The 25898-nt window shown below is 37.8% G+C and overlaps 2 protein-coding genes and 1 long non-coding RNA gene across 10 annotated transcripts in view; 1 reads left to right on the top strand and 2 right to left on the bottom strand.

Moving 5' to 3' along the window:
- Positions 1 to 476: 476 nt before the first annotated feature.
- Positions 477 to 5058, bottom strand: LOC111251104 (kelch-like protein 38). The gene is made up of 3 exons (XM_022807404.2): positions 4348 to 5058; positions 2067 to 2239; positions 477 to 841 (listed from the first exon to the last, which is right to left on the bottom strand). Exons 1-3 carry the CDS (start codon positions 4893 to 4895, stop codon positions 525 to 527), a joined length of 1038 nt encoding a protein of 345 aa, XP_022663139.1. The 5' UTR covers positions 4896 to 5058; the 3' UTR covers positions 477 to 524.
- Positions 5059 to 5317: 259 nt separating this feature from the next.
- LOC147755206 (uncharacterized) lies at positions 5318 to 10424 on the top strand. Its single transcript, XR_015329457.1, has 2 exons — positions 5318 to 6469; positions 10130 to 10424. It is a non-coding gene; the product is annotated as an uncharacterized LOC147755206 (long non-coding RNA).
- A 1910-nt stretch (positions 10425 to 12334) lies between these two features.
- Positions 12335 to 25898, bottom strand: part of DNAlig3 (DNA ligase 3) — a 40527-nt gene continuing 26963 nt past the window's right edge. For 7 of the 8 annotated variants that reach the window (XM_022806078.2, XM_022806076.2, XM_022806077.2 and 4 more), the window contains 7 exons: positions 25503 to 25614; positions 25180 to 25301; positions 23600 to 23759; positions 22847 to 23006; positions 16755 to 16929; positions 13501 to 13568; positions 12335 to 13348 (listed from right to left, as the gene is read on the bottom strand). In XM_022806078.2, the coding sequence (XP_022661813.1) occupies positions 12637 to 13348; positions 13501 to 13568; positions 16755 to 16929; positions 22847 to 23006; positions 23600 to 23759; positions 25180 to 25301; positions 25503 to 25614 (1509 nt within the window). In that variant the 3' untranslated portion in view covers positions 12335 to 12636. The remainder of the gene's footprint in view (positions 13349 to 13500; positions 13569 to 16754; positions 16930 to 22846; positions 23007 to 23599; positions 23760 to 25179; positions 25302 to 25502; positions 25615 to 25898) is intronic. The other variant, XM_086991711.1, reaches the window with a different exon arrangement.

Genomic DNA, 25898 nt, shown 5'->3' with positions numbered 1-25898 from the left:
TGTGCTACGCTGCTATTCAGCACCAGGCGAATAGTTTAACATTTATATATCAGTCCTAAACGTAGGCATATCCAAAGCGCCTAAGTAAATCATAGTCGAGTTGAAACGCCCTTTTCGTTCAGCATTGTCATAGAAAACAGGCACCTTCGAGATTTACTGCATGTTATTCATCAGCATGATAGATCTCACTTATGCAGTCTGGAATATCATCTGCTTGAGCACGAGGCTTTGTGCGATATGTAATGAAGCTAATGTATAATGGATCTTTAAAAGTCGCTTTTATTCTTGTCTTCAAATTATTGCTGCTAATTGATACTGCACATAGACACCCGTGTGCCCTCGCCTATAAATAAATTCTCTATAGGGCCTAAATTGCTTGAATATAGACAACTCCACGATGGAATATTCTTTGTTGCCTTTTTAATACTGAGCTCACTTTGCGCTTCTATCGATGCATGATGTAGAAATTCGCCAAATTAGTATTTGCAAAGGATCAATTTATTTGTTTCGTATGCATGAAACAATTATAACTTGATATCTTCATCATCGCTAAGCTGTTTAGCTTTTAATTCTTCAATCACTTCCCTCATTTCACGCTCGTATTGTGACCATGTTGTTTCGCTTGCGCCAGTCGCCATAGAAGCGTCCATCGGTGCCTCGCTGTTTTTATCCGTAGCGGTCGCTAATTCCGACACGCAATCCCAGCCGTTCTCCTCTTTCCGGCCAACTTTTGACAGTTCAAGTTCAAAGTACATATCGCCCTGATCTTCAGCAGCGGACGTTGACGGCAAGACCATGTTCCTGCTACGAAATATTCCCAGCGGTGTAGAATGCTGCATTACTGCAAGTATATAAATACATTTTAGGCAAATATTTCGAGAATCAAGAAGTGGTGTCGTTGAAACATTATATCCTATGCATAACCAAGTAGTTTTGAGTACGCTAGCCGTTAATATCCGGTCGTCATTATTCTTATCATAGTAAATTGAAATAGATGAATTGAGAACATAAAAGGTATCTAAAGTTTGCCATCATTCGCAATGCGCTTATCTTCAATATACTTGTATTTCCGTTTATAAGTAAGTCAATTTTTGATGGAGCATAGATTGCGTAAATATAAACAGTTTTACGATGGAATATTGCTTACTAACTTATTGTTTTAAGTTCAGTTTTATGCTTTGTTGTAAAAAAAATACATTGCTAACTTAAATATATTTTATTAAATACAGGACACCAATCTGTGGCAGGTATGCAGATGGTCTATTTCTTAATAAAACTTTCAAGCAATAATAAAAAATCGTCTAGACAAATAAGCGGTTTGTGATCGAAACTTTCATTAGAACTAAACCTCCCATCTGCCTAAGCAGTTCTTTTATACAGTCTATACCACATCTTTATGTGGAAGACTTAGTTCGTCCTACCCGTGCAACTTGCAATTTCTCGGTATCATGAACGTAACTGTCACAGCAGAACGCTTACCGAGATGCACGGTAGCTTCCACAGTTAAACTGAAAAAAACTTCTACGAGTTATTCACTTAAGTTTTTTTTCAAGCAGTCATGCTCTATGAACTAGCAACACATAATCAAATATTTCGATTTGTGATCACAACAATTAACTTCGACTCTAAAATAACTTGTGTGCCGGAAGACCGATACTAAAATGCAATGTTTGCTTCTCGTCATCCCCTCTCAACTGCCTACAGAACTGAATAAATCCTCTTAACGGCACTGCTTAGCAGAGTGCTTATGCCATATATAATTGAATTAAGTATCGATTTGTTGATTATTTTCTATTATCGTTAGTTTCCCCAAAAAGTGCCTCACTATCCTTCTACAACAGCCTTAAACTCGCTCGTTTTATCATTTTCGATGCCATCTTTCGGTACTATTTACGAACTTCATAAATTAACCTGCTTCATATTTATCATAACAATATAATAATACTATGTAACGACTTTTCCACTCTTTTATAATACATCAATAATTTCTTTGTAGTATTATATAATACTATCCCTGTATTTTGCATAAGTAGAGCAAATCTAAATACATCGGTTGCAATAATTACCTGCAGCAGAATCGACTGACGTACTTCGTGACGACGGTGAAGCAGAATGATTTGCTGATTCTGATGAGTGTATCGATGAAGGATACGAAAGCGGTGTGACTGGACAGGATGTTTGCCGACTCGTATTTTTGTCGCTCTTGACACGTTCTAGCAACTCCCTGTACACCTCCCACCTGTATGTAATGTAGTGGAAAATGTAAGCATTTAGCTCACTGTATTTCATTATGAGCTGAAATTATGCTTAAAAATATATGAAGAGATACGGGTTCACGTAGAGACTATTTGTCAATCTTCTCCATTACGGATCAATTTAGATTTAGAGATTACGATATAAAAAAGGATACGCAAATTGTTTAAGATGAAATCCAGATGCTAGAACAAACGGATTAAATGTGCATATGATGCGGTGCCATTGTTTAGTACCCGCCAGGTCCTACAGAGCGTGCAATACTCACAAAAATGCACACGACGGTGTGAAATATACATTCGAAAAGTGTACAAGCACAAGAAACAATGCAGAACAGAATGGGGGTTAGGGGTAAATAAAAGACAACGTTAGTTTGAAATATAATCATCGTAAGCGGAATTCCTCATACAGATTGACTAAAGAATATCTACAATAAGGGGCGAAGTTCGCATACCTGCGTTGATAGACCTAATTCAGAATCGCATATTGCAGCTGTCAACTCGTCATTGCAATCGTAACGATTTGACCGGTTTGCTTAACGACGGACGCTCTGAGGTAAGAACAAGTGCGAAACGTTACGCTACGACCCAAAGAAGGTAAACGCAAGCCGTCACTCGAGCAACCTTAAGAAAGTAGCGTGCTTTGAGGATGTGTCGTTTGAACTAGGAATATACCCTTCAGCAAAGTAAACAAAACAGTAGTCAACTGTTTTAAGGACAATGATCTAGGAATAGCTGTTATAACTTGTAGCTCGAGTGTACGGAGAAAGGGGAATCTGATCAAAGTGGCCCTCACCAATTGTTCCAATGGCCCATATATTCTTCTTCCTAAATTCCCATATAATTCCCTCTAACTGTTTTGAGTTATACGTTCGGTACCGCCGTTAAGCGTTTCATCAAACGCTGGCTTCCCGCACGGAACGAAGCGTGTCCGTGTCTAAATTCAAACCTAGACCTTCACGTGTTCTTAAGATTAGCAGGCAAACTGCTAGAGGACTGTGCTATTTCCTCCTATCAGTCTGGTGCTGTTAAATGAAGATCTAGGGAGAGTGAAATAAGTAAGAAGGATTGAGGTCAATAAATGGCAGAAGCAAGCGTCATCTTCAGCACCGAGACTCTCACAATTAGCTCATCAAAAATTAGATTCGGGTGTCCAACTAATACGCAATTATATTTCTCAAATTTTCTCTAAAAGATTTTCTCTAAAAAAGAATATCAAGTATTATTGCTTGATGGTGTTAAGTAGTTATCGATTCATATTTTTGGCTATAATTTTTTTTGCAGAAGGTTGTTGACAAAAGTGATTGTCGAAAAATGGTAAGCGGAATTCCGTGATTGGATTAAGAAAAAAATCTGTACGTACAGTTGGTCTATAAAGTAATTGACCTGCGATGACCTATTTTGGCCGAAACACTTTAGCTGTGTCAGTTTTTGATACGATAACAGAATTTTAATATTTTACGCACAATCAATCAGAAAGTCGAAGTTTTTTTAGGTGCGCATCCTTTTTTACTTGGTGTGACAACAATAAACAACAGAGGGAAATCGTAATAGATATCACGCTGCTAAATGCTCAATGGTACCATTTCTAAAGGTATCTGGCAAATCAAACTAATTTGGTAAACTCAACAAGATTCGCTACATATATGGCGCAAGCAGCTTTTAAATAGGCATATATATCCTCTTTGATATCGGGATATTGTTGTTGTGTGAGATAGTGTTGTTGACCTGTATTTTGAAAATTGTGTGTGGAGCTTTCGATTACTACTAGCGATAAATAGCTAGCGGGTGCATAAGTAAAAGTTTCATTGCCGCCATACCTACGATAAGAGTGCTCCTGGATGACACAGTGTAATGCGATATGGCAGAGCTAACTCTTAAATGCTTATATTATTTTGGGGGGCCCGTAGGTCAACGACGGTACTTTACATATATATATGTATAGTTAAAAAATGCTATGTAAATTATGTTCATTGAAAACTTGCAGTAGACACAATGTTGTACATTCCATTAGCAGTATTTGTACTGCTCTGTAATGATTCTTTATCTAGTATATGTAACTTTGAAAAATAATGACGACATAACATCTACACACCTTGTGGCATGATCGACGGCAGCCCAGTCAGCGAGTGCTTCGACGACTTGCAGAAGCAAGGCACGCTTAGAAAAACTGTTTGCTATGAGTATATCACCGATGGCATTCTTCATTAGGTTTGGTGGTACTTTTAGGAGCATCGAGCTCTCGATGAACGGCCGCGTATTCTCCTGGGCCACTCGCTTGATATAATGAGAGATCGCCCCTTCAAGCGGTGTTACCATCAGTGACACGGATGCATCCAGTAGTTCAATGCAGTTATTTTCCTCGATGCGAACAGATCCTGTGTAAAAGTAATCAAGGATAAGTTCGAGTACCTCGGCTGCTATGTCCGTTTGTATTTTATTTGATTTCATTGCTTTGTCACGGAGCAACGTCGAGTTTGCCGCCAATACAGCTTTATGGCAAGGATATTTGCGACGATCCGACGAAAGAACCACTACGTCACAGAGCTTTGTCGCTCGCTGTTCCTCTAATCTTTGTAAAATTATTTGACCATGATTTTCTGTAGAAAGGTTGGCGCTGAAGTCTTCGAGTGACGGGTCCATTATAATTATATCCGTAGTATACTTTAGAACTAGGTTGTTGCACAAGGTAGGAAGCTGCACACGTTAGGAACCATTCACTATTCTAGATAATAATATCCAGAAGCACTCTGTATCATACTTGAAACTGAACGAAATGCAGTTCACTTCATCGCGACGGCTTACAAAGACATGGGCACAAAAGCCGACTCTGTCCACTTTAATTTTCCCATTCGAGCCTTAGCGTGTTTGTGCTATCTTGAGTACTTTCACAAGCACCGTCTTTTGCCGTTGATGAGCTAGCCAAAAGCCGAGCCTTCTCCATATCCCAACAGTGTGTAAATAGGGGAGAAGCCCATGTCAATATTACTGACCTGTGAATGACATAGAGCTTTTACCAATGAAGTATTAGACGAACCAGTTTCAAGTGTAAATATCATCTATAACCGTACGCTAGGATCCAATGTAAATTTGAACGACTAGTCAAATAGTATGGTGATAATATGAAGCCATTTATTTATAAATGCCAAATTACTATTTATGGGATAACGTAAGCTTCATAAAATATTATAACAGTTAACTCATTTTCGTCATGTCAAACTCTTTGACTCACGTTGTGTTGAGTCATTCAAAATAAATACTTTCTACCTAGATTGGTGTTCATACTAGGTACTTCATACTGGTATTAGCTTTTCGGCCATTATTTCTATAAAGACTTTTCATTATTTTTGCGACAGATAAACACAATATTTACGCATGATTTTCTTCCGTTTCTATACCATATATACGCGCCGCCCGTTTGTATTTGGTTTTTTTCGGTGGTATTTATCAGACGTTATAATTTGGCAAATATCATGATGTGCACGAACGGATTTCACTGCGACATCCTTGCTAGTAAACTCATACCGTAAGAATCAATACTTTGCTAAACACCATCGAGGCCTTAATTTCATGTTAAAGTTATATCGTACATAAGTTGTTAATAGCGGAACAGCTCAGCTATTACAAAATGTCTCATCAATCATACAAAAAAAATAAGCAAAACATCACAGTATAACCCCACGTCTGCAGCCAGAGTCGCGTGTGCAATACCTTACTCAAAATCCGGTACCACCCCCTAAGTGTACACCTGCTTTAATCAATTATAGATGAAACCTTGCGAAAACTTAAAGAAAATGCTTACGCCTCAGAAAGTGTACTCTTAGGAAGCGTCACAATATACGGAGAATACAGATTTTTACAATTTATTTCGAAAATACTAGGTATTTCTGCTTGTTTAGGAAAGAATTTTACGAGGGAGCATGGCGATAACTGTGGGTGAATTCTATGTTGTGGGCATCGGTCGTATTTTTCTGGGCTCGTTTTACATGTGGTTCGAGACTCGCCTTCTTTGATAATATTCCTGAGCGAAATTTATCAATGAGATCAAACATGATAACTCAACTTCTTTGACGAGTTAGATGATTTTCTAGCTATTTTTGGATACGAACGAAGCAGGAGGTGATCTGCACGGTGAACTATATGATGAGAAAACTAAGAACAATATTACTTTTGCTAGCAATGGTTTTGCTTGCGTCAGGTCTTGATAGAACAAAAGGGTAAGACGATTTCTTGCATTGATCCACTAGTTCAATCCCCTTTCATAACACATGGCGCCAACTGAAGTTGATACAAAAAAAACTAATCATTGAATTTACACAACGGAAAGAATGTAGGGTACGGAAAGGCAAAAAACTAATGTATGCAGAGCTGTGTATGTGTATATAGATACAGTAGAACCATGTGCGTCGTAAGTTTCAGCGCGGCAAAGAATAGCAAGATATTAATTCTAGTAAATATTTCTCACGCTTGCTACAAGCGCAAAGAAATTCATTTAATATATTTATCACCACAGCCTTTGCTTACAGTAATTAAAATAGCCATTGCAAGGGTGATGTCTTATTCCCTCTCGCTCGAGTTTTCGAATTGTTGTTTTCGGGCATTTATACACTGAACCACTTATCGACTCTACACCCAAAAAGTTTGTTTGCTTCCGTTTTGGCATTGTAATATCCTCCATGGAAGAATAACAGGAGTAATTACAGCTACCAAAGTCGAGTCGGGATTGTAATACTAACTGGAAAACCAATTGGTCAGGGTTTACTGGTTGGATTCAATTGCACGGCATATCAGATTTAAAATGTGATATGTTATAAAGCAATAGTGAAGGATTCTGCATTGCTATTCCCCTGACGCTCTTCTCGTAGCTCGCGCGCAGTAAAATGGACTCCAAATGTTTGCCCGACACGATGACGCGTTTGTTTTCAGTGATACAGTAACCCAAGCTAAAGACTGAATCTTTTTGCCTGACTTCTACTGCAGGTGCATATAGAATATCCCAGTGAGGCTTTCTGAGATCTCGACAACGTACTTTAGATTTAACAAGTTTGCTGATCTCGTGCGCAACTGCTTAGATCATTTCGAAAGAAGCTGTAACTAACTGAAAACTGAAAAGTTGTCAGCGTTCGAAGCTCAGTTGAAGAGCATGGAGCTACCTACGCTAAGAGGTAGCCGAAATGCCGGCATCAAAATCGTTTGACCCAAGGGACTTATAGAAACAATCCAAAGACTTGCTAAAGACAAAAATACACTAAGCCAGCCACATCATTTAATATTCTCTAATTTTAGCGTCTACGTTACTATGTTAGGGACATTGGTAAGTACGAGTTTACAACCAGAAATCCTAGTGAACTCTCAGCATAGGTAACAATTATATATGCCTATATGAGAACAGACTATTAAAATAAGGATAGTAGCATTGCAGTATAAGAATCGAGTAGTCGTCAAAGCGGAAGTATTTCGAATAGGAACCTCGTTGTGTGTTGATAGTTTATATTAGGTTAAATGTATTAAGAAATCATATTAGAGAAAATATGTAGGGCGCAGGACGAAGCCAACCGGTCCGCCTAATATAGGTGACGCAAAATTGTCTCGGAAGTAATGTTACGTTTGCAAAATGGTAGTCACTGCACGCAAGTATTGATAATTCCATCATTAAGTAATTCTCTCCAACACAACGTAACGTGGATTGGAACAATTCTGTCGTTCGAGAAAGTTCAGTGTATATAGGCTGCGTTTACTGGAGAGTTAGGTTCTCAAGTTCCATTGAACAGAAACAAAATTGTAATTGGAAGGTAGAGCTTTTTGCAATTTTGCTGTTACAAAGTAGATAAAATGGTGGTCTTGGAAAGGCGTATCGACATGTATGCTGCATATTTTTTAAATTATTGTACAGGCCTGAAAATGTCTAGCGAGCTGCATAGACATTGTAAATATCATAAACAGATAGAAACGACGCTTTTTAAAAAGGGATTGTTTTACATAGAAGGAAAGTAGATTAGAGAGCCAAACTTCGTTTGTAAATTGCGGAGTTTTTTACGCATTTTAGGAGCCGTATAAGTAAAGATTTCTCGCGCATCGCACGGTACGTTATAAAAATGTCTTTTATTTATTAATATTAGAAATATTAAGAAAAAAAGAAACTATTGATTTCATTTCAAAAACGCACGCGGTAGTTCTTGACGGCATTAATTACCCAGAGTACCTATCAGAGGTGCTTTGTAGAAGACTGTGGAAAATTACACATTTTTTTAAAGACCTACAGTCTTTACAATCGTATGTTCAAGGAATTTTCATAAACTTCTACTCGCAGCTAAGCGAGCGATGCCGATATCAGGCACAGCTGTATCGAAGGGTTATCCCGATAGAGGCATCACAGGTATACAATGCAGCCACCAACAAGTTACTCACGGCTACTATTCCTAGTTTGTATAAAACATTGAGAAAATCATTTAAAAATTGCTAATAGTGAAATTGCAAAGCGGATTCTGGATGTAATTAAAATTTGTAATGAGCGATTCTCTGAAAATCTTTACCAAAGGACGCCGTGCAGTTTCATATATAGAATTGATAATCTGGAAATATTTCTGGAGATTATTTCTTAACCCAGCGTTAACTTCGCATCAAGCGAAAGATGAACATAGTTTTAGACAATAACCTTGTTGACGCAACAATTACCAATGGTACATTCTCTTGATCATTCAGAAAGAAAAAATCTAGTTGACGTGAGAATACAGCTGCGTTGGTATTATGAAGACGTCCTCATTCATCTCTAAGAACCTCGATTTAATGACCATCACCTCTACCGTGTGAAATTCCGAAACTTCAAAACATTTCTCACAGGAAGAAGCTGTTTATAACGTTGGAAGTCTTACCAGAGAGATAAAATAAGAATTTGTATTTGGATCAGTGAGCCTACGTGAGTTCATGTACGGATAAAACTAGTAACCTAATCTCCAACGTAGCCATTAGAAAAAAATGTCATCAAGCAGAAATACGACAGGGTGAAACTCACAGCGTTCAATTTTCTTGAGAAAACTTACGAGCAATGAAAATAATTAAATTATAGCTCAATTTTAAGGTACATATATATATATATATATATATATATATATATATAAAAAAAGCTCATGATATGTATATATATCATGAGTTTCGTCCCGGTATATTATACATGCCCGGCGGTTGTCAAACTAATTGTAAACAAATAAAAATTGTTGACGCATAAAAATCACTTCTGCGTCAGAGCAACCAATCGTCCAAAAGGAATATAGTCCATATTCTTTGATGACTCGTAAAGTGTAAGATTAAGTCGAGTAAGTGGAGTTGACGCCTCGTAAACGATTCCAACATCTATTCATAATTTAAGGAGAGTTAGGGTCTAGAAAACAAGCACGGAATTCTTACAACTTAAGACAACGTATCATTGCAACAAGATATCAAAATCTTGTTGTAGTGGTACGGTTAATCCTATGTGACCTAGAGAACGTATGAGCCAGATTGGACTATGAAGATAGGGTAATACGATAATTGTAGTATTGTCATGAAATTTCAGAAACGAGGTAACATTCAGGTAAAGGTCGAGGTAAGATTCAACAAAAAAAAAAAAAAAATGTGGTTGGATAGCTGTGGCGGTATATTTGAATGGAAAGGAGGCTGAGGTAGGAGCAGAGTGCCTATAACAGGATAATTGTTGGTGTATATAGTAGGAACTAAAGCATACGTCAAGATTGAGGAAGTCGGCGTGGATGTCCTATAATTAGTAGTAGTAGTAGTAGTAGTAGTAACCTAATAATTACCTAAAAATATGTAGTCTCTTGAATAGGTCTGTACGAATTTTAAGAACGTCAAGTAATTGCTAAGGTGTCGTGAATTTTCAGAAACCGAGGTAACAACACGGACGAAGAGGAAGGAACAATCGCTCTTAATCCAAGGGCGCGTGAGTTGCTTGCACGGCCTTTAAACCAGAAGCTTCAACGAAATTTCCGTCGAATTCGTAATAGCCTTCTGCCGGAGGTGCACCCGTTTTTCAAAGATGAATCATCTTCAGCTTAAGAATTGAAGTTTTCCAAAATTGGTGGTAATGCTGCTGCGTGCGCACATTGCTTTTCAAATAAAAAGGATCGTTCAAGCTAGCTGCACCAAATAAATTTGGAGGCTTGCCATAATAATTTGATCGCAGTGCTGATTCTTTTAATTTTTTGTGTTTGCCACAAGTCAATAAAATTCTCAGGGTTTGTCCATTTTGCTAATGTTTTGAAAACTATATATACAATCCGATGCAGAATATCAGGAAAAAGACAATTCCATAAATTGCAGTTATAACAACCAAGAATTAGGCGTTCTCGCCGAATATGCCCATTCGAAGTAAATGAGTCGTATGAATTATTAGTAGAAAATTTTGAAAAACTGTATCTCGGATTTCAAATAATAAAAGTACAAGTCATATGCTACAGATTTACATCTTAGGATTGGAACTTCAGTCCGAAATAAGCATTAGTCATCAAAAAGCCATTGGCAATATAGCTATATAGTGCTAAGGTAATTTTTTTGCTTATATCTGTTAGGAAGTGAGTGACTTCTTTCTGTTCTAGTCTTTATGGACGTACACATACTACGGTAAAAACGTACATGTAACTACAGTACAATAGTCAACAAACAACTGCGACACACTCACGCATCGATTGGAATCATCCTAGTTTGATGTAACACAATTTCTAATTAAATAACTTCAATGTTATTTACCCAAACACAAGCCTTGCGAAATCTGCCGTCTTTATCTAGTGAGACATCCTTTGTCGCCAGAAACAATTTAAAATTTCTACAGAGATGGCTTAAAGTGCAATAATAACCCGAGTGCCATCATTAAGCATCTATAATCACATGACGCCATCGAGCAGATTTTCAAATGTTGAAGACATATTTTCAACATGATCAATTATACAATTACTGCGTGCACAAAAATGGTGTTCGAAGCGATAAATACATCCAGACACTGAAGACTGCAAAAGCAGATAGGTTAGAAGGGTAGATGGGGGCATAATATTGAACCTGTGCATATGCATGCACGGACGCAACTAAATTAGTAACGTTTATTATGACATTAGCTCATAAAATTCTGGCCATTTGTTAACTACAATCTGATTGGAAACGTGGTGCTGTTTTATCGATTGGATAATGTTAAGATGAACATGGTATATTTCATTAAAAGAACAAATTTAATATGCGAGATTTGCGAGATCAATGTGTAGCTGGTATCTGAAATTCCATAAAGGTCAGTGCTGCAGTCGTCTTACAATAGGAATATAACCATTTGCTGACAGATCATAGGTTTTAGGTAGGCTTACCTATACTAAAAGCTTTATAAAAGCTAAAAGAATTATAAATACTATTACTGTTATCCCACGCGGTTTCCCTTATCGTTCTAGTTATAGCTTCCCCATCATCTGGTTTCAGGAACTGTTGTTCAAACAATCCTGCTACTCGTTCCGTCCCATCACTTTGCTTTAAGAATTCTAGACAGTTTGTGCCAAAGATTTTGTTATCTTGCTTCGATTTTTCGGTCCTCCTGATTAGATATTTGGCTAGCGTGCTTCATCGTAGAAACATTTCTTAGAAAAAAAACCACCTGCGGAAGATCTGTATTTATAAATCCTCAACCGTTGTTAAGAGAACCATACAAAAAACATTGCCAATTCATTATTGGAATCTGTGAGGAAGTCGTGTAGCTTACAGCACTGAATCAATTTTCGTTAGAGATACTGTTTGCTTATTAAAACAAACCTATATGCGAAAAAGCACAAAAACAGTTATGGCCGCCCTCGACACAGTTCGGACATACTCGCAAAACTATGACCTTCCAAGTGTAGAAGTATCCCTATACGGTTTGCACTTGGCACCGTCAGAATCAAAATTCATAACCCGACATACCATTTAGAACAATATTAACGTGACCTCAAAATGCGACAGTTGTATGTAGTTAGTCATTTCCTTGTTGATCGGCTTTCAAAAATCAATATGTCCTACAACGCAGCGCTTCTCGACGATACTTCGTCAATTTACAAGACACATAAAAGAACAGTACGTAAAAAAACTGACACAATCAGAATGGGGTATTTATTTCGTTCATTAGCAAGTTGTATTGAAATGAATCAGTGTATTTTTAGAACAGCGCTGCTTCGGAGTGACTAAGAAAACAGATAGTTTTATTACAATTGACAAAGCGAGAAATATAGCGCCATAGTAAGGTATTATCTTATAATTTTTCGACCACGTGCATATTTCCCAAATAGTACGAAAATATTTTGACATTCCCTTAAACTACATAGTATATCCAAGCCTCAGTCAAATAAATAATAATCTAGTTAAGTTTTTACGGGTTGCTGTCTCAGTTTATGTAGCTGTCAATATCGACTTTGGTCCGCCTTTTTATAGACTCCCAGATCCAGTCAATGCAAACTGTTCCTTTCTTTGTACCGATTTCATGGGTGACACCCTTCTTACTTATTTTTCCGTCGTAAGCAATAAAATACCTTGAAAGGTCTTGATAGTATCTAAAATCGGTTGGTAATGTTTCTACAACTATACCAGTAAACAATCTGGGTAAATCACATTCGGGAAGTCGACGACGTGCTCTATTCACTCCTTCTGCTTTTTCTCCGTCTTCACCTGTGCATGCAGAAGAATCGACAGTGAACAGTGAACTCTCATCTTTTTTAAATGTAATTTTTTTTTCAGTGTTGTTCTTTACTGTCCGGCTATTGGCTTTTCTAGAGGGCGATGACGTTAGTATCTTCGCAGGTGAAATAGACTCTTTCTTGCCCTTCTTCGGTGATTTATCGCAGGACTCATTACCAGCACTATCGAAACGATCTCTGGCATTTTTCTTGTTTTTTTCCGGCGTACTTGTGTTAAATTTATTTCCGTCTCGCGTCTCACCAGGTAGTAATTCATCATTACTACGGGTGATATGGTTTCCTACTTCGTCATCTAATTTTAGGACCTGCCTTTTCGACAGATTGAAAAGTCGAATGAGTTCTTCCAGTGACGTAGCATCTTCCGCGGATTTATCATTTCGAATACGGGAAACTCGCGGAAATCTGTAAATGCAAGCAATGGACTAAGAACCGAAAATTGTCTCCAAAGCTAGGTTATTTCATGAACTTTGATTACATCCCAAACTACCAGGTTATATCAGCTAACAGACAATTTTGAAAGATCTGTTATACCGCATACATCGCAGTATTCATACCGAATCGATATTCCATTGGCAGTGTGGGCTTCGGCTTTACTAAATTCAGCTCCTGTGATTTCCCACACCTGAAACGACAAACATGGTAAATTTAAATACATGCATTACAACACTGTATATACAGCTCATGTTAGGTGAAACATTCCCCCACTAAATATTCCTCGTTTTGGATACTACGTCAAGACATAATGGCAAAAGAGTTAATTAATTATGTATTCAACTCGTTCACAATCAAGCGCTCGGAGACGACTTGATTTGTCTCGAGGACAAAGACAAAAAATAATTCAGTTTATCGCTGACTTTATTATGGACTTAGCACGGATATAGACATTATTGAAAATAAAAAAAAAAATTATATCTAATCCACCATACCTTAGCGAAATATCTACGGATTCCTTTAAAACTACCGATATCACGCGGACACGTTTACTCGTATTCTTGACCCACACAACCAGGCGAAACATCAGTGACAAGACTGTTTAACGAAAGTGGACGATTACTGCTGACCTACTATATCCACGCATCGTTAATCGTAAAGCAGACTGAAATTAGGTTTCCCTTGTCTGAAGCGAGAACTGGAACTCCAAAGCATTTCTTAATTTTTCCAACAATGTTTTAAGAGGAAAAATTGGTTCATATTAATGTCTTTCCAGGGATGCCGGTCTCTGCTTCTAGAAACGCTCACTGCATATCGCTTGATCGCTCATTGAAGATTTAATAATCCACCTTGCTAAAATTATTTTTGTCTCTTCGTTCCTCATTTTGACCAGTTCGCTAAAGGTGACACGATCCGCAAAGCAAGCAATCTATTAATCCATATCGAATTAAAGATCCAAATATAGCGTAAGAAATATACCACTGATTTTTATTGAAAGCCGTATGCTTTTTTTTCGCTGGCTCCCTCAAACTTGTGTTCAAGTTATCGTACTATGAGGGAACTGCAGCTGGTCTGTTCAAACAAAGCCGCGTAGCCGCGTAGAACCCGAACGTTAAGCGAAAAAGTTATCGCAAAACAGTATTCTTTGTCGAGAACGCTAAGAATTTGTGACTCATCGATCAACCTAGAGCCAACAGCGGATGATGTAAGAATTGGCCACGCATATAACGTATAAGATCGTCCACAGCATATACAATCATTACGAGAGTGTTTTTAGCAGAATGGATTACACATTGTTGGTTGACAAAATGAGTCATAAGTCATTTTGATATTTATACTGGATTGAACCAAGTTTTACTTTCCATATTGAACTCGAAGCGAAATCAGCGTAAAACCTGTCATTTCCAGCGCTTCCCAGAGAAGCCCTGCCTCTGTATTATACGACACTTGTTTTTAAAAGACACATATAGATAGAAATATTTTAAGCAGAAAAATAATGAAAAGATACGTGGTTTAGTTTTCTTTACGGTTTCACACAACTCTCCAAAAAAAAAACTATCAATGGTCTCGCTTGCTATTATGTCACTATTAATGCATCAACATACAAGAAACGAAACCTAACGCATAAATAAAAATGAGAATAATTTGAATTGAGTAATGACTTGCCACATCTACCGTTACAATGAATCTCGGCGTCAACATACCCGCTCCCTTCGATTTCCACTCACGTGTAATTTACCTAGCCAAAACTATCCCATTGTTACTTCCAGCAGGGAATCACACATCAAAAGTTATATATGGTCAAAATTCTTAGGCAGACTTTATTGGAGATTATTATATGAGCATCTAACCGCAACTCCTTTCTCAATGATACTCCTGCTTGAAACGAAAAATATCCATAGGTTTAGACTCGTTTCTGCGCGTATCCACTACAGGAAATCAGTCTGCCAGAACGTGTCTTCAGTATTAAGTGTAATAAGCTAAGGGGTCAATGGTCTTCACGCTTCAAAGCAATAATACGCAGGAAAGTTACGTTTTCGTTTGGCTCATATACAACGGGGCCTATTAAAGTTCAAAGATACTTATTATTCACTCCTAACAGCTAACCTAAAACCTTAATATTCTGCCCCTTTCTCTGACATAATATAGAATATATAAGCACGTAATAAAATATGTGTATATACTACATCCTTTAGTTAACTGGAATAGAGCAACTAGGTAAATTTAAAAAGTGAGATGTTCATTCTTATAAATGCTCATAGGTTTGTGGAAGTTGTATGATTGCTTCGACATTTTGGACGACGCGCGTTTAACAAAGTGCAACGTTTTATAACCGATAGACGTGCAATGTTCTTTAATAGTTTCTTCAGTTTGCATTTGGTATTAGATGCTTGTCGAGAATTTACTTCTATAACTCAATTTTTGAATGCTTACTAATTTCTGATTTAAGATTTATCCAAGATAGACTTCGGGATGATCAAAAATTACTTCTTTTTTTATCTTCCTATTATTCATTATTTCTTTTTTGGTCCTTTAGGTCCGTTTAATATTGTGAATCTTTCGCGTTAACTGACGGAAATTTTATTTAAGCGTTTAGGAACATCTCTAGGAAAGCTCTTCCGCATTCAGCGTATGAATATGATTTTTATATGAGGTATAAGGTGTGGAATACTTGCGTCTATCGCCTATTTGAATTTACTTACTTCACGCTAGGCCCTCTAACCCTTCGCTTTTGACATGAGCAGCTGCCGAATAGTTTGTTTCAAATTTACGTATCCACGTTGGTGTGTACATTCACGCCAAAAAAAAACAAACACTATGTTTCCCTGATGTGAAATTCATGTTATTCTATTTTTCTCCTGACAAAAAGAGACCATATATTTAATAGAACACGGTGAATATGGAAATTAAAATTATTTCAGTTGAAAATCTATATATAGATATATAGGTATAATAATATTTATTTTAAAGGAAGCATACTTGATAGTAGGATCTTTTTTAATGAGCCAGAGGCGTCGCGTTTTGGGTATAGGTTTCTACTCAACTAAGAACATCTAGATTAGTGACTCGGAACTGACGGTCTAGGTTATTGTTAGTCACTGTGCGCTTCTGAAATATTTGAGAAAAGTTCCTTATACGCCAATGCGGAAGCCCTAAGAAAGGTAGAAATAACAGCGTATAAAGGGTACGAAGTTGACTACTTGACCATGATTATCTCTATCAGTTGCTTTTTAAGAGACTAAGACTAATGAGAATAATTTGCCATTGACAACAAACGAGAATCGATGTTGATGTAAAACTCCATTCGAGAAACCACCGTAAGTTTGATTTCAAGTCCTTAATGCACAATATGAATTCCTCGTGCTAGTGCACTAACCTGGCTGGTGAGAGGATCTACTGTAACAAAGTCCGGCACCAACTGCTGTTTTACGTCCATCCAGGACGGCACAAGGTTTGGATTTTTTGAAATTTTCTTCATCTGAAGCTCCTTCTGCAATCTCTGAAGCGTCGCATCATCGTGACCTCCGTGCACCTTGGTCACGGTGACCCATCTATAAACATTGGTAACCAAGATATAAGCGAACTACGATTTATTCAGCGTTAAGCAATCCCTTTTACACAAATATGAACTTACCTAAGAATTATGATATTATAAATAGTCGCGACGCGCATTTCTACATTCGGCCGCGCTACCGGGGGATATTTCTTAGCATACCGCTATATATCCTTCGCGTTCACGGTCAGCTGCTGGTCGCAGGTTGTCGCGGCTCAATAGCTGTATGGGACCGCCTGACATACAACAGTAGGTGGTGCGTAGTAACGCAGTTGCAATGTAAAAGGCCCATCGTTATACTTTCAACCTTTTTCAGTCCCTTTGTGCCGTCCTATAGCTTTCTCGGCATAGATTTTTTTCGTCTAAATCGCACTTTCATGCGTCGTTGTCGATTACAGAGCAGTCGGTGAGCAATTTGGCGTAACTTTGCAGTAAGGCAGTTGGCGAAATTATTACCCTTGCACGAATTTTTTAGGTCTTTTAGGCCTCGAAGGCGTATGGTAGCTCAAGTCGGTTTATTGGGAAGCGATTCCCTTGACGCTTCCTGCGACCATAGTGTTCTCGATGCACTGGAGAGCATTTCTTCTAATGTCTAAAATAGCTTCACCTTGGACCGTGCCCATGCTGCCGGGGTCGCCTCGATCGCTGCCTGCCCCATGACCGCTCCAGCCACGCTCTTGTCGATTTCCGGCAGCAATCTGAAGGCCATTCTTACGAACTGCTATGGACGTCAGCTATAGGCAGAGACAGTGGATTTCACCTGTACAGTCAATCTGCCGGGCGCTGTGTACTCTACCAACGACAGATCGGGTGGAGAAAACCGCGGTGGAGCAATCTTGATGATGTGACAGGCATGCGATCAAAGCTTCAAGGAATGCCTTCAATGAGTTCTTATCGTTTGCGTCCAGGTGCCTGCCGCGAACCAATCGGCGCTCTAACCCTGTTCGTAGTCGACGCCCAACATGTCATCCCTGTAACCTAGCTTGTAAGCTGGGATTCGATCCGCTGCCGCTGCCGTTGCCGTTGCCATTAAGGTTTCTGCGAATAAGCGACAAGCTCTATTGGAGCACCGCGACTTACTTGACCTATGGCAGCCCTTCACGTACAGATCTAAGCCGCATTTACCTAGAAATTATGATATCAGTAATGTTTGTAATGTAATAAAGTGTGATGACAAATATCGATTTGTCGTTTTTCTGGCTAACTTGTTTTGAAGTCACGTGTTTCAGGTAACGTGTGTCGCGTCGTGTAAGCGACATCTACAAACCGCAGTTGTAGACGTGCTAAAGTGTGTTTATTCAGATTCAAGATCAAGTGTCTTAAAAACGAATGAATTTTCTTCAAAAATATGCTATATTATACAATTATATTTCGATAAAGGCACAAATGCTGCCCAGCCCGGTAAAAAAGTTCGTGCTGTTCATGACCCAAAAATGGTTTATCGCTTTTGTTCTGGAAATATCAATGTAAAAGGCTTGTCTCGTAGTGGTTGACCAATTAGGAAAAAATTTAGTACGATTATTAGCAAAGTTGACCGAGACTGAACGTGAGTAGTCAAAGAACTAAACACCCACCACAAAACAGTTTGGACAATTTAAAAAAGCTGGTTAAAAAAGCTCGGCGTTTATATGTCAAACGAAAATAATAGACGCAGTGACACCAAGCCATCTTTTGACCAAGCAGTTGATCATGTGTGATAAAAAGTGGGCTACTTACCATAATCATGTGCAAGTGCAATAAATAAACTGTGGTCTGCCTGAAAAATGACATCAACAAATATGCTGTGTGTTTGGTGGTACTGCAAAGGAATCACACACGATGAGTTGCTGCTTCGTATAAATACGATTGATTTGAACGTCTACTGCTAACAATGAACTATACAAGCCAGTGAAACAAGCGCACTGAAAGAATCGACAGGAAAAGACGTCGCTGTCCATCATTGAGACGCTAGACCATATATATCTTTAACTACGTGGCAAATATCGAAAGAATTTCGACCGAAAATTTAATGCATTCGCCGTATAGCGAGGATCTTGCGGAATTCCATTTATGCTGTTAATTTAGTTTCTATAAAGGGATGTGAAAATCACACAATTTTTTTCTCGAAAACCACAGCCAAAGATAGGATTATGGTGCTGCCAGAAAGGTGGCAGAATGTCGCCGATCAAAATCGCACAGTTTGCCGTCTGGTAATACTGTTTCAAAACATAGAAAGCATATAGTTTAGTTTTTTTATTGCTTTGCCTTGACGCTGAAGTTCATAAGGATGCTTTATATAAACATGTTTTTCATTATAAGACATAGCTTTTTAGGAGGATCATTCTCATCAGTGTATCGTCCCTAAACTAAGCGAAGATGCAAAAAAGAAGCAGAATACTTTTGAGGTACGTTTTGCATAATCAGTCTCAATCGGTTAAATATTAGGTATTGTTAGCGATAATTTTTGCTCATCTTTCAAGCAGTTCTTCAGTTACATTTTCCTAAAAATCATTATCTTTATTTGCGACTAGTCAATGCGGTTTTTCGTACTTTTTAGGGATGCATAACTTTTCACATTAAGGGAGTTCTACAAAGATCGGAAAAAAACAAGCCTGGAGCTACCAGGTAGAACATCCCAATCAAACTCGTATATATTTTGGCAAGTTACCACATGTGGCCCGACTTTGTCATGATGTAACACGGCTCCTCTCTTGTTGGCCATAGCTGGGCATTTTTCTTAGATGCATTGCTTTAAACAATAAAACTGTTCACGATAATTAACTGAGGTAACCCTTCGGTTGTTTGACAGAAGCTCATAAGAAACACGTCCACCAATAGCAGCAAATGCCACGCCACTCTCGCCTGGAGCAGACTACCATGCTTTAATCACGACCTGCCGTGAATGACATTATTCATCTTTCGCCACCCATTCCCATCCACATGAAGATAGCGTTCTCTTCTTTTAGTTTTTGCAGTTAGTCACCGGTCAAAATTAGAAACACAAGTGTCTGCTCGACTAACGCAATAGTTTCATTATAGATATTCCTGTATTTTCTATAATCTGGTAAAGGCTTATATTGGTTCTGATTGACTATAGTGAGAATTGTAGACCCTGATGGTTAAAGGACTTCAATGCTGAAGTCACTACTTTGAAAATGAGCTGATTACTTCCCGCCCAAATAATCGATTATAATATTCTATCCATGTACCCCACAAGTATCCTCACGAATTTTAATAGCTGTTAGCCCTTTCTAAAAACAAACCTTTAACACATTCTAAGATCTCCATCATTGTGAGTTTGTTCAATCTACCTGAAACATGCAATTGAATTAAACACAGCTCCGTAAAAGCAAGAAAACGACGTTACAAGTACAGTAAAGAGTTTTTTTTTCACTTGGCTAATTTTGTCTGTAAAATCAAAGTCTAAGCCGATTGAAAAGTTGCAGCGAGCTTACAAGACGAAACAATATACAATGTATCTCAAAACAATGTATATACTGTTTAGCGGGTCATAAGTTCCTGTTTTTCTTTCCTTTCAGGATGTGATTAGTCAGAAATAATAAATAGATCAAGATTAAATTTTGAAAAGAGAAAGCCTGCTTTAAAGGGTATTAGAAGTGTAAAAATGTAGCAAAAATACGAAGAAAATATCACAAGAGGCTTAAATCAGACTTATTTACGCGACTCACAATTAAATGGATTAAAAATAAATTTGGAACAAATTGAATTGTACAGGACATATACAAGGGTTTCGGAAGACTTAAAACATCAAAAGGCTTCACCAATTACGAAAGGGTATTGTAAAGCTATAGCGAAACATTCAAAAACTCTTTAGGAGGTTCAACCTGTAAACTCAGCATTAGCAGATCAAGAGTCAGTCGCATTTTAAAACGTCGTGAACGGAATGGATACATTCTGACAATTGTATGTGCTACCAATGAAGATGATCCGAGACCGCAGAAATGAATTTTTGTGAATGGTAGTTGGGAAAATATGAACCGACTGTACGAGGAACACTGCCTGATACTACACATAAATTGAATGGTACAAGTAATTGACATAACTACCCTCGCTAGAGTAGAGTCGCTATCAACTCGATGCCAGAAAATCGACGACGCTATAAGATTTAAAAGCCGCAATCGCGCAACAAATGTCACATAAAATTTTTGTTAAAGTTTGAAAGCCAATAAAGTACTCCTTTTAGCAGTGTATTGATAGAATTGCGGTAAAAGGAAACGTTAGATAAGTGCGTTTGAATTTAAATTTAATTATATGTAAACAAAAACTGAAATTTTAACCATTCTAACTGTGTATGTATTTTTGTTACATCCTGTATGTATACTTCGAATCAGCACAGAAGATTCATTTTATTTGTCTGTCTATTTGCCGTACTATAATATATATTTATCCGTTGAGTTTCGTCTTCTGAAAACGACGTCGCAGCTGCGCATATATATATATGTATGTATGTATACCCAGCGTTTTGGTAGCTTCTGGACCGTTGTAGACTTACCATCTGCTTTCCCGTATGTAATCTCTCTATTCATAGCTTCTTGAAGTGAATCGATAGTGATATCTGCTTTAACATTAACGGTTTTTTTAGAACCTAGAAAGCTCCGTAATTACACCACTGAGGTCAAGAAAAAAAAGCCAATTGAGGCTGAAGTTAGATGTTTCTTTGGTCAATCCAAATAATTGAGATTTGGCGATGAGGGTTGTCGTTGCCATCAAATAATAATACTGCCTGCTTTGTTGAATGTTGTGCAACGGTCTATGGGTCTTCTGGGGTACTTAAGGTAACATGCGACATTCATGATATCACTTTTGGCGAATAACCTTTGGTACCTGATGATCCTGATGTTGCAAGTACTACCATCACCTTACCTCCGAACTTATTCAGAACTGACCTTGATTGCTCCCCAAAGCGACCCCATTTTCTCGCCTAGTCTTTCTCTAACTGGTGATAAAGATGGTTTAATCTTTGCCTCGCCTATGGAGACCGTATACTCAAGACGGATTTTTTCTGCTGATTGAAGTTCCGCAAATTGCACGTGGAGTACACCATATGCAATTCAAACTACTCTGGGATCATCTGATAGGACACTCATGTTTTTGTTCAGTTTTCCAAATTTTTAGTATTCGGGTCATAATTCTGTAGCACGTTACATGCGAAATGCCAATTTCGGCCGAGAAAATTTTTAGTATTCGGGTCATAATTCTGTAGCACGTTACATGCGAAATGCCAATTTCGGCCGAGAAAATTTTTAGGTTTCGGGCCTAGCGTTCGTGAAAAGTCTTGCCGATTGCCGCAATGCGTTCTCACTTTTCGCGACCCGACACCTGGTTATTTCCTCACTGGCCTTCAACAATCTAATTTGTGTTCTTGAAACGTGTGCACCGTTCGCATACTGTAATTACACTCAAAGCCTCCTTGCTAAACAAATTCATTAATTTTTGATAAACTTCTGCAGCACTGTGGCTTTCGAAGAACGGAAATCTGAACCTTAATTCATGACACTAAATGTTTCTTCAAAAAACTCAAGTATTTACCGACCAAATTTCATCTGCTGGTTCAAAGCTTCTTCGAGTTTAATATCCGTCAGATTCGTTTATAACAGCCTTGTACGTTACTTTCCTCGTTACATATGAAGCTATGACTATGGTAATTATTTAATTACGAAGAACTTGCTTAATGCAAATTGTGTGTTCACTTTAGATTTATACTCATGAACGCGTTATTCCGTGTATCCAGAGCACCAGCCTTTCCACTAATGAACCAACCTGCAGTATAATCGTTTTCAGTATAACTTACATTTTTAATACAGAGACCTCTATTTCATATCTGCTCTGAGGGCTTTTTCAGAAGAATATTAGAAAAAAAGATTCTATTCTTAAATATAATGACAAAGTACACAATGTCAAATTTTTTAACTTACCGTTTAGTAGAGGGATTATAGCAGCCCATGAGGAAAATCGACATAATGCCGCCTTTATTGCCGGTACCGAAGTATGCTCCAAGAACAACAAGATCTGCGGAATCAGCCATCGTTCCACCTTGTAGATAGTCCTTCTTTACCTTCAGCCAGTGACGTTTGCCTAATGTAAAATTATTACGACAAAATAAAAGATGAACGACTCAGGTCTTAAATCTGAATATACTTAGTAACCAAATAACATCTTTTTTAATAAATGTACCTGCTTAATCTGATATGATAACACTGTATCAGCGTTCATGCTTTAAACAACAACACTTAAAGAAGACTCTCAAACAAAGTAAATTTTTCAACGAGCAAGCTCAAAAAATCGCTTACGGCATTCACGCTATTGTAATATATATATATATATATATACATTTTTGATCTAGATTCGGTACGTTTTGTTTGAAAACAGATTATTAAAAAAGGCAGCAGTACGTTAAAAACGCTGGTTCGAGCCCACCCACGTATACGCTGCATGTGTGAATAAAGCTAAGTTAGTAAATCGCAAATGTATACTTGTTACTGCTGAAACATAGTAAGTCAACTAATCATTTGTTGTAAACTACTGTTATATAACAAGCGACAGCGTCTAGTTCAAAGTTCACGCTAAAAAATGTTTATCTTTTTCGATTGCATAACCCTTACTTAATTCTGCATTCAAGTTATGTCTTGGTGAGCTCTAGCAAATACAAGCCCCTAAAAACTATTTACCAGGCTCGTATGGACTGGCGGGATCCTTCAAAACGAGACCCTCCAAGCCTTTGTTGATAGCATCTTCGATATTGGCTTTGAGCCTTGCAGGACTCCGGATTCCCTCCATCTCTGATAACTGCACATGGTGCTTTACTACTGACATATAAGCCGTTAGAATCTGTGAATATCAATTTATTCGTCAGTATTACAATTATGATCACAACTATTATTGAGTAAGCCAATAATTCCATTCAGTTTTGCCAACGTTTAATTAAAAACAACTTATCCTCCATAATAATTTATCGAGATATACATCATGCATTGTTTTAAGTCATATTTGTTTAATTTTTGGCAATTCTATAATAGGATTTCTCCATCTGACGAGGTTCCACGTTAAGATGTATTTTCATACTATATAAGAAATTCAGTATCTCTTTAGTAAGTGAATTGCGCTTCTTTAAATCCTTAAATTTTAACATTCATTTATTCCGGTAACAAAAAAACACCGATAACAAGCACTAACAAAACAAAAACGTCTGTCCAACTAGAAATTCGGAAACCAGCTTTTCATGTTTGAAGTAAAAGGTGCGTTGAATTTATGTAGGTTTCAGATATTTCGCCAATTCCTGAATAGGCGCACAGACTCTCGAGCAAATCGAAGTAGTATTTGCATCGACTCTAAAGATAAAAAAAAAAAGCAAATAGCAGTCTCGTCAACAATCCTCATCTTTCATTCTCACATTCAGTTAACTTATATGCGTATCCTCTCACGAGTCGAGGCTTCTTCTATTTCTCAATAGAGGGCATACACATCCACCATACCAGTCCACTTATTGTACGGACATTTCACAATTTAGATAATTTCGAATACTTAAAAAGCCATTTGCATGGTATTTTTTAGGCTTGATAATCACCTGGAAGTAGGTGTCTTATGATGAGCAAACTACCAAGGACCTAAATTTCATAACTGTTACCGCATTATGTTTGCTTATCGTTAACAACATTTCCTATTCACCTCTTGCTGGTCATCATGCTAAATATAATCCTAGGGTATCATATTTAACTGACCTGAGTTCGTTAAGACAAGACATTCTGCTTACAGGTGCAATGAAATCGTTACCCTCACGAAGGCAACGAGATAGAAAAACGCATGTAAATTTTCAGTAGTTTCAATATTCTGAGAGTGGCTCATTCAAGCCGCTTACTTTTAGCATGTTCAGCTTTTAAGATAATAGCAATATTGCTTTAATTCTACGATCACTCTGTAATGAACTAACGATGGTTTAGGTAAATAAAATCTGGGGGTAGCTACTGACCCTTCCTACAGGAATTCTACGGCGCAGTTCAGACGTATGAAGGATGATGCTTGATAAAGTACTTCGCATATATGAACGATTCAGGACAGTTTTAAGTAAATCAGTCATGCTGCTTTTCTCAAATCAAAATTACTTTTCTTAAATCATAAGTCAGCCTTTTTCTTAATAGTAGATATACATACGTTTACCCCCCACCCCTCCCCCCCATAAGGCTTGCGCTTTAAACGCATCTAAAAATGTTCTAATATTTGCCTAACCGCATTTCACGTGTTTCTTACGAACCTCTCTCCGCTTGCTTAGTGGTTCACTCAGAAGACTTTTCCCGTTGTAGAACATACAGTCGAACACGAAGAAGCACACGGCAGCCTCACGGAATTGAGCCTTCTTGTGAACTCCCAACGTTCCTTAAAATATAACGGTGCTCCGTTAAGTTAGTTGTTTATCAAATTATTAAGCAGAAGGCACCAGTTGCGTACGTTTCACTTTCCGTTAACATTTGTTAACCTGAAGCAAGGAAACCCTTGGAATCTCAACAGGCTTTTATCTGCGTAGAAAAAAGCAAAAGCAGTAAACCCAGTATATCTTAATAGCAAACATACACTTACCGAATGGAAGAATTTCATCAGTCTTCGTATTAACAAGAAGGATTTCTCCATCTATTATCAACGAGTCACAATATGGAAATGCTTTTGGGATATACTCTCTGAAATGGTTTACCTGGAATGGTAACGATTTGCATGTTTTTACATTAGAGTCTCTCACTGTGTCCGTATCGAAAAATATATGTGTTGAGATCCGGACCAAACTTTTTTGGGTAAGTACACCTAAATACAAAGTGACTATAGTATAATGCTTCACAAGGGATGTACGGCCCAGGATACAGACTAGTCGAACCGCCTATCCTTTTCAAACTTGCTTGTTCATGTTCCTAGTGAAGTTCGCATATTGCGATAAGTACGGAAAGAACGCTCAAAGAATTAGCAACCGTAGTTATTACGTTT

The sequence above is a fragment of the Varroa destructor genome, unplaced genomic scaffold (genome assembly GCF_002443255.2).
Source record: "Varroa destructor unplaced genomic scaffold, Vdes_3.0 BEIS01000005.1, whole genome shotgun sequence".
NCBI classification, from domain to species: domain Eukaryota; kingdom Metazoa; phylum Arthropoda; class Arachnida; order Mesostigmata; family Varroidae; genus Varroa; species Varroa destructor.
This window is presented reverse-complemented; position numbering and strand designations above follow the sequence as displayed.